The sequence below is a fragment of the Idiotropiscis lumnitzeri genome, chromosome 4 (assembly GCF_059441095.1).
Source record: "Idiotropiscis lumnitzeri isolate Australia: NSW breed Sydney's pygmy pipehorse chromosome 4, RoL_Ilum_1.0, whole genome shotgun sequence".
NCBI classification, from domain to species: domain Eukaryota; kingdom Metazoa; phylum Chordata; class Actinopteri; order Syngnathiformes; family Syngnathidae; genus Idiotropiscis; species Idiotropiscis lumnitzeri.
Genome location: NC_142394.1, coordinates 6,362,372 through 6,372,184, shown reverse-complemented (window position 1 = coordinate 6,372,184; position 9,813 = coordinate 6,362,372). Strand labels below are relative to the sequence as shown.

Here is a 9,813-nt window from a genome sequence, read left to right as displayed (position 1 = left end):
ACACGACAAGAGTATTCAGTTGAATCCAACGACACCGTGAGCTTCAAGATACGCTCTATGGAAGAAATGATCAAGGTGGGTCATTAAGAGAGCAAGATCGCATCCAAATTAAATGCTTTTATTAAGCGTTCCATTCATCTGACTGATTCAATATTTTTATAAACTAGATGTTTCCAGAGAGAGACAATGAGGTTGACAGTTTTTTTGAGCTGTTAAAAGCAATGTTCAAGTGGGATCAGAGAGAGAGAATTACACCCAGCAAAATTCTCAAGCATCCATTCATCACTAGAAGCTACATCTACAACAGCTCCCACCTCAGCTTTTCTCAGGGACTTCATCGGGCCCTAAAAGCAGTCACCAACCAGACCCCCATGAAATGCAGCAAACTGGGCTGCCGATGTGTTGCTGCTTCGACGTCGTACCCACATATGAGGAACAGACACCCTTCAAAGACGAGGGGTATGCACTGTATCAAACGTTTATTCTCCTGGATGAAGAAAAGCATTTTATTGTTACTGCTTGAAGGTGCATGTGCAACGAAGATCCAATAGGTCGCAAAGCCCGGCCGGACAATCTTCCTTCCGTTTATGAGGACTCAAAACATACCTCCATTTGCAAAAATATGCCCAAGACGTTGATGTAAACTCAGTTTTTTTTTGTTTTGTTTTTTTATTTTAACCCAACTGCTGTGGTAAACGTATTGTCTTTTACGATCTCGACCAACGTGGAAATGTATTCTGTTTACGGTGACATTACTGACCACTTGAGTAGCTTATCTGTGGTGCAGCTCGTTTGCTCAAATGACGTTGATGTCATGCGTGGGCCTTTTTTTTTTCTCCCACTTAATTCCCTTAAGCGACTATGTGGAAAATCTATTTAACAATTTGTAAATACATCGAATCAGGATGGGAGAATCGCTCTGAATGATGTGAACAAATGTTTCCATGCCAGTGTCGTATAAAGCTAAATTATGGGTCCTAGAAGAGATGTTCCGAAGCCGATGCCTGCATGGACGTAGCTCAACTTCCCCGAGCTGACGTCATGTTGTTCTTAAGACTGCAAACTAGATGAGACTGGTGCTGGTTGCAGCCAAGTAAGCCACTCTTATTTTGTTTCAGTTGCTTAAAAATAGTGATTAATTGCACACAACTGACTGCCCATCACGAGTTTGTGTGCGCTGTATTTTTAAAATTATATTACTACCAGAATGTACTGTTGACCTCATCTTGGACCAGATCCTTTCATGAAGTGACCGTCTTCAAATGTAGTGGACTTGACTTCACTGGATGTGACTGGAGGAACCTCAGTGAGCAAAAGAAACAATCATCTTTATTTTTTCATAAAGATGACTGCTCTCTTTTTGTAAATGGTAGGATTAAAGTTTTATTTTTCATATGAATAGTGTGATTTTGGACTTTATTTTATTTATTAATTTTTTTGTCTTTTACATGTTTTTCTTTCTTGATAAAACTTGCAAAAAGTCTAGCATATTCCAAGAACGATGGACATGAAGATAAGGGGATTTATTGCTGAATGTTAAAATGAATACACATTTTTTTTCGCCAAGTGGAAAAAAAAACAGTTTGCTGACTGCTTAATCCATGCACCCAACTACCAGTACCACTAGGACATGCAGGGGGGAGGAGAAGAAAGGGAGTTGGTTAAAAAAAAAAACAAAAACATGATAGAGCCAAACTGCGTGACATACACAGATATGAAAGGGCATTGCATGTATGCGTGTGTGTGTGTCCTCGTGCATGTAAGTGTGTGCTTAGTGTATTAAATGTGTGTAACCTATACGTCAAGGTTGGAGGGGTAAAGGGTGAGGACAAAGAGGGTGGGAGTGTTAACAATTCAACTAGCTCTAGAAGCTCACTACCCTCACTTGCAGTATTTCCACGTTGCAAATCCCAGATTGAATACAGTGATAAGACAAAACTAGGCAGACCTCAGAGCCATGAAGCCAATTAATGTTTGTATATATAGAATTCTAATATGATACCCCTGAATTGAAGGGGTTCCTCTTTTTATTTATTTTTTGCCGTGATGCATGCAAAAAAAAAAGATAGAAGAGTGTGAAGATTATTGTATTCGACACATTGACCCTGGAGGGCTCGCTTGACCCAATGCACTGTACATAATTGAAATGTTAAGAGTTTCTGGCATCGTCACCCTACTGTAATAGTGTGCAGAAGATGGGGCCTTGATTCACAAATGCTTCTGAAGGTCTCAAAGGGGTAAAGAAACACATGAATGTGTGGGGATGGAGGAAGGAGCGGGCGGAGACATAGGCGCATTCAGTCAATATGACCAAGCAACACAAGTTTACCAATAAAAATATTGAAATACATATCAAGAATGCAGTAATTAGTGTTACACCGGTGGGTGATTGGCTCTGAGTTTCAAGAAAAGTAAAACCAGCCTTAATGTGAATAATTTTCTTTCCCATGAGCAGTGAAAGGATGATGACCTTTCTCAGATTTTCACAAGCATTCCAGTTAGCGCAAAAATAAATGAACCCAGAGTGAGCCTGGAATTATGTGCTACGCCCCTGCATCAGAAGTGAACAGATGTGGTCTCATTTGCAACATGCATAGCCACTTTCACACAGAGACAGCCTTTGGATGTAAAAAAACAAAACAAAACCATATCTCTTCCATTTTCTCTGCACACGTTCTAAACCGCAGCCCTGACCTGAACGCATCAGACTTGGTCAAGGAGAGTGAGGGGTGTGATTCTGGCCTGCGAACTGAGAGATCGCTGAGATGACAAACTCTCTCCGCTCAAGTCTTTTGGCTGTAATGTGATGGGGAAGTCCTGAGACAACAGTGCGGCTCTAAGCTGCTGGCATAGGAAATATGTGGTCTTGGCAGTCCACGGGAGGCCAGAATCAGGCTGGATTTCAACTGGTGGGTTTCGGTGGGTGGCTCCCTGGCCAATGACTGCTCACGAGGGAAGGGTCAGTGCAATGGAGCTTCTGGCAGCGTGAGGATTGGTGAAAAGAACGTGCGAGTAAAAGAAGACACCAACCATATGAGGCTTGATGAGGTGCACGCATACTGTACACACACACTTAAAACCAACCCGTGTTATGGCAGCACCCTGATCACGTCCATGAAAATGAGATGATTCACAATTCCACTTCTCACAGATTAAACAAATCAGGCGGGTGAGCAGAGATGGAAATGAATGATGAATGTTCATCCAAAAAGACAAAACCACCCAGCACACCCAAATGCGTCAGTGACGAATGTCTGAGACGAGCGCGTTGCGTGAATCAAAACTATGTAAACAGACACCTTTTACACAGAAGGACTCAATATTGCATGATGACATAATCAGATCACAGTTCAAAAAGAGGAGGATCCCAAATCAGAAAAAAAAATAAAGCAAAAGTAAGGAAGAGGATCAGTCTATATAAAAATGAGAAGTCTTTATAAGAAAGGCTACAAAACTCAATGGGACCTCCGACTTCAGCATACAGCAAAAGGCACCACAATATTATTCTATTTAACTTGTGAAAAAATTGGCACGTAATTCTCATATTTTCATCTCTCATACTGCTGTAAATCAAAAAACCTTTACATATAAATTTTTCCCCCCATTATAAAAAAAGTCTTTGCTGTTAGCTAGTAGACAATCTTTGCTGAAATGAAAATAAATATTTCATTTGTTTACAATATCTGTCTGTTATACAAAATAAAAATATTTCTCCTTGGTGCAGGTCTCTAGTCCAGAAGGAGGAAGAGGTGTGTGGGAGGAGGTGGAGTGGTGTGGGGGGGGGGCATTAGGGCTGCATGAGAGGGCGAGGGGGGCGAGGCTGGGTTAGTCTTAAAGGGGCATGTTGTCTGACTTGAAGCGCTGCGACTGTGAGCCGCGACTCTGCCCGTTGCTCCGATTCCCTGGCCGACTCAACCCGCGGTGAGTCCGTGTGTCGGCCCCTGACGACGAATGGAAACCTGGCACGGCTAAAGGCAGGTCCATGTTCATGTTCTGCATACTGAGGAAAGGCGTGCGCTCCCCTTGAGCTTCGTCTTCCTCCTCCTCTTCCTCTTCCTCCTCTGATTGGCTGAAGCTCTGTGACCTGTAGTCCCGTAGGCCCGTTGACCTCTGAGATACGTGTCCGTTGACGCGATTCCGTCGCGGGCGGCGCCGACTCCGGATGGGCTCCCTGGAGGAGGCGTACTCCTGCGTGGTCTCATAGGCCTCTTCATCGGGGAGACGGTAGGGGCTGGATGGGAGACTTCCTGTGCTCTCTGTCAGGTACGGTCGACGCGGTCGTCGAGGCTGCCTGTACAAGCTGCGATCCTGAAACATACAATACAAGACAACTTTATTCATATAGCACATTTCACAACAGCTGGAGCTGTGACAAAGCGCTTTCCATATGGCGTAATATAAATTAGCAGGAAATTTGAAACACATACAGTAGATACCAGAAGAACAGCAGAACAGCGACAGTCTCATGATGAGTCGAAAGCTTCAAAAGAGTTTTAAAAGTGTACAGAGAGGGGGCTTGCCTAACAATCAATGGAAGGTCATGCCAGCGAGAAGGATCGGCAACAAAAAAGGCATGATCCTCCCGAGGCTGCGCTTATTCCAGCAGCATTTGGTCTGCAGACCTGAGGCAGTGGGCAGGTGCGTAAGGGTGGAGGTGCCTGGAAAGGTACGCTGGGGCGAGGTCATTTAAAGCTTTGAAGAAAAACCGAAGTATCTTAACTCTAAAGTACATCACTGCCCAATTTAAAACCCAAGTTCTTAACATTTTAACCGATTTTCCAAGACGAGGAAAAAAAAAATCTGAAAAAATACACACCCTATAATAATCAACGTTTGCTCACATAAATCGATAGGGGAGTCAGTAAAATGCTTAAATTCGGCCCATTTATCAGTATATGTGCAACTCGCTGTAGGTCACACATCATTATCTCCGACATATGGCTCAGCACTTATTTTTGTGTCAAGAAAAAGAAAAGACAAAAAGGTATGTTTATTGCTATAATGCAATTGAGTGTTCGAAATGTACCTTGCGTCATCACTCCGACTGGTGTAAAACTGTAGGCGCAAATGCCCAATTCCGATTTAGTGCCTTTACGGTATCCATTTTTCACTGCCTATTTTCATGTACTTGACTAACGTGTCTAGTAAACAACAATAAATCTATTACACAATTGTTTGTAATTTCACACCTTTAAGTTAGCCAGGAACAATCACAAGAAGAAGAATCATAATCAATTACATTTAGTACAGGGTACCCAAGGATGCTTTACTGATGACTCTTTTCTCCATACTTTGCAGGGAAACTCCTTTGGCAATCATTTGTCCATGTTTTACAGCCTATGTACTCTGTTTACATCACATTTAATGGTCTTTGCTTTTGCTGATGTTTTAATATACTATTTTTCACAGATGGGCATTCCGCCCCTCGGGGTGTCTACTGGAAAAAGTAAGGACAGAAAGGCTTTAAAAGGATGAGTAAAGACAAGCACGAAGGACAATTAGTGAGTGACATGTTGTTTTACCGACGCGATATGCATCGATATAACGCCTGAGGAGTCGACACAGCGATATATCGTTTTTATTAGCCGATAAAATTTGATAAGATGAGGGGATTTTGATACAATTTCCATACAATAACAATATCTTTTGTGAAAAGAAACCTATACAAATTAAAGCTCGCTGGAAATAGACTATCGTGTTTTTTTTTCTTTTTCAATGAAGTTCATTTTAAAACCAATTCAGCTCTACTGATTACAAAAAGTAGAAAAAAACAATCTTATCAGAGCAGGCCAGTTTTCTGAATATTGTACAAATAGTTTTCCCAACTTAGGTTATTATCAGAATAAAATGGTGGTTAGTGTATCGCAACAATATTAGAAGTATTAAAGTTGTATATTCTCACGTAGAATTAATCTGCAGCTGTGATTGTTTCGTATGTCGAAGAACCGTATGTAATAGTAAATGATTTTGCAAAATATTTAAGTATTCTTTTTCAAAAAGAGTTCTTGTCTGAATAAGGCAACAACACTTTTTTGGTCTTTCGCAGTACCTTCTCCGGTCGCCAGCAATCGTCCTTTCAAGATGATCTCCTTTCTTGCAAAATCAAAAATGTAACTAACCATTTGCTTTTTCTTAAAAAATCTGCTGTTCCTCACTTTTATTATTATTATTATTATTATTAGTAGTAGTAGTAGTAGTAGTAGTAGTATTAAGTTTATTGCAAAAACACATTGATTTTAATTGGTCATTTTTGACCCCACTCATGGAAGAGTGTATGTATTGGTAGCCCTTGCATCCAAGGGTTAATATGACCACAGATGGCGTGTTCGTGCGAAAACTGAATAATAGTTGATTAAAAACAACATTCAACCATGAATAAAAAAAAGAAATAAAAGGGTAGTATCCTGTAAAATGATGTTGAAGGCTTGTGTACATACATCAGGGCATCTTAGCAGCGGCTGGTCATCATCTCTGTGGTAGGCTGCTGCGGCAGGTGGTAGGGAGAGGGCGTGGCTTGTGTTGGGTGATGTGATGTGGAAGGTGGGAACCTGGGGCGGCAGCGACGGGTAGTGGAACTCCACCGGAGACAAGCGAGCTGGTGTGGTCAGCGCGGACACATATCTGCGTGGGGATGGACAGACGCAGTGCTTACTCCTTCACAAGATTCACTCTTTTAACTTTAACTAGATATATCCAGAAAAAAAGAATGGCATGCAAGTTGTTTCTTATTCCCCCTCTCTTTTCCATGTTGTAAAACCTTGAGAGGTGGCAAACGTAGAGTCTGTTCAGATACGAAAGTAGAAGTACAGATACATAACTTAAAATAAAAAAATTAAAAACTCTATTAAAACACTGATTTAACTTCTGAGTTTGTTCAGCGACGTCCTACATGTCCAGAAAGTTGAAACTTATTCATTGAAGGAGGAGGGCTCTGATGTGTGCCAATTTCGTCCAGAAATGGACAGGCCATTCGGGAAACTCCCAAAATTTTCGATGGCCACCACGCCCCTGGACACAGGGGATTCAATACAATGAAACTGACTGCTGTTCCCATCACTAGCAAGTTGTGAAAGTAAATCAGATCGGGGAAAGAAGAAACTCAAAAGTTTTTTTAGGCTGCATGAGACACGATGCATTTGCCTCATTCAGCCAGTCTTGGAGTTGAAAACATCAAAAAGTTATGTTAAATAAGGCAACGGATGGTCAATATCTTACTTCTTCAAATCTGACTCTTTCATCCAGTTCTTCAGTGTCTCTGCTGACCTCTATCAATCGAACCTCAATGTTTAATTTTACCTCTCTCAATTCTATTTACGGTACTTTCTTTAAATTTGTGTCATCAACTGAAGAGGTCAAAAAAGGAATAAACTATTTATGACAAAGGGATAGAAAGTGCATATATTTATTTTCAAATTTAGGGCGTAAAATTAAAAAGCAATCAACAAAATTGACACACCAGAAAAATGTCAACAGTACACCAAAAAACTATTTGCACTTCTCATCTTGCAAACCTTTCAGTTGTCATTGTATCACTCTATCATGTTGTGATTGTGGTGCTGGTGCTAAAACGTGAACGTCTCGAAACAAATCATCAACTTGCCAGCTCCTTCTCATGCAGAATAAAAAAGAAATCTGTACACATTTTCTGCCACTTGATGTCGCCAAGAAACTAAATAGAGTTTGTGCAACCTCTGACTCAATGAGGTAAACGATTTAAAGAGACAGTAGGCCTACAGAATGAGTGCAGTTTCATACGCCATGGCTCCCCCTAGTGCTTTGGAGTCCACTGCTCAACAGTTAAAAACAAATGAGAATTGTTTTGACAGGCTGACTGAGGTAAAGGCCTAAAAAAAATGCTTAAAAAATTTGCTGACCAAAATATTGTAAAATACATACCCAAAATACCTATATCGTACATACACTTATGCCTACACCCCCTTCAAATCCAATTGTTCTTGTCTATGTACATAATTTTACAGACTGCACATGTATCCGCCCTTCCCAACATAGGCAATGTGCAAAATATTTGTATACTTTCTTTTGAAGTGGATTATATTTGGAGATTGTTTTAATTCATCAATCTTACTGTTCCCCACTTTCACACCACAAATTAACAGACAAAAGTTTTCCTGGTTGCAAGTATGTCTATTAATAATATTAATCTGTGGATGAGTATTACATCCATCATTCGGCCTTTGCCAGCAGGCCGCTCACCAGTCGGTCAGTCTGTCAATCCATAATCATTATTTTAACCGTGCTCCCGTTATCGTAAAGTCACAGTTTGCCACTTCTACTTTAAGACTGTGGGAATTATTTTTTTTTTTTTATCAACTATTCATTTTCTATGCCACTTATCCTGTTCCGTATCAGGGAAGCCTGACTTTGGGTGAAAGAAAAGGACTTAATGCCAGTCAATCTGAGGACATATGTGGAATAGTTATATAACTATTCACACTCGCAATTACACCCATCAACAATTTAACGTCTCCATTAACCAAAAAAAGCATATATTTATAATGAACGATGAAGCTGGAGTATCTGGACAAACCCAGGCAAGCATGTGGAGAACATCCACAGAGGAGGGCCGGACAGGATTCAAACTTCGAAACGCTTGACTGTGAGGTAATCATGCTACCCATTTTGCCCCCTGTGATCTATTTGTCAAAAGTATTTTCTGGCATTTGTAAACGACTCATCAAACATGGGAAAAAAGAGCCAAGACATTGTCAAAAACCTAAAGAAGCCAAGTCAATGAATGTACACGATCAAAGCAATTTTGGTTTATAATATAACCTCTTGAAATGAACATTTATGGGCACATTGTAGTATGGGAAAAAAAGTTTCTAAAAAGACCAGACACATCGCTCAACTACGATCAACACAAACACAGGAACTGGTGTCATAAAAAAAAACTTTGCTACCTGTCACTGTGAGGTGAATCCCTTAGTGAGTCGTAGGATTCTCCGTACTGCATTCCTGGACTGGAGACCTCCATACAGCCCCAGTGGGCTCTTCTTGCCATACAAGCTGGACTACTGCATTTACTGGTTCCAACAGAGCTGGACAGGCCACCGGACGGGCAGTCTGAATTCATGCTGTCTGTTCGCTCCATGCTCCATGTCTGCTCCTCATGTCTGCAGATTTAAGTACAAAACTACTTTCAGAGGTTACAGGAGGACTGCTGAGGCAAAAGGACAGAGAGGAAGGTTAAGGAACACGTTACAGAAAAGTTTTAAAAAGTGAATTACTTGTTAGGATTGTGGCAAAAACTGATTTGATTTAAAAGATGTGAGTGCATTGAATTGACCGGAATGAAATAGTTACATTTACAAATACATGAAAAAACATATTGAATCGACTTTTATGGTATTAAACAAAATAAAAATAGTTATGAGTCATTACAACTTTAACTATCTCGTCTCCATTTAATCTTACTCACGTTGCGCTGGGTTTCCGTAACAACCAGCAGCTGCATTAAGGAATTCTGCTCTTCACCTATTATCTTAATCGATAAAAAAAAAAGTCTTCTAGCTCTGCATTACATCTGCTTCTAAATATTGACGAGTCTGAGGATGAATAGCTCGTCTGACACAGCGAGTCAGAGAAAAAAGTCGACCTGCCCCAGCCAAGAGGAGCCGTCTCGCTGTGGTAAAATATTTATATTCGATGTGATAGTCATGACATTGTAGGCAGTACATGCCAGACAGTCGAAATCAATAAAAAATGAGCTTATGTGGTGCTCGTTGACATGTGGATATAATTCCGCTGTGTTGTTTTGTGTGTTGTACATCCCATTTATTTCCCCTGAGGTGT

The 9,813-nt window shown here is 40.7% G+C and overlaps 1 protein-coding gene across 3 annotated transcripts in view; it reads right to left on the bottom strand.

The window, feature by feature from the left end:
* Window positions 1–1,508: 1,508 nt before the first annotated feature.
* LOC148337949 (pro-neuregulin-2, membrane-bound isoform-like) overlaps window positions 1,509–9,813 on the bottom strand; it is a 50,899-nt gene continuing 42,594 nt past the window's right edge. For all 3 annotated transcript variants that reach the window (XM_088294786.1, XM_088294784.1, XM_088294785.1), the window contains 3 exons: window positions 8,922–9,134; window positions 6,438–6,621; window positions 1,509–4,308 (listed from right to left, as the gene is read on the bottom strand). In XM_088294786.1, the coding sequence (XP_088150912.1) occupies window positions 3,832–4,308; window positions 6,438–6,621; window positions 8,922–9,134 (874 nt within the window). In that variant the 3' untranslated portion in view covers window positions 1,509–3,831. The remainder of the gene's footprint in view (window positions 4,309–6,437; window positions 6,622–8,921; window positions 9,135–9,813) is intronic.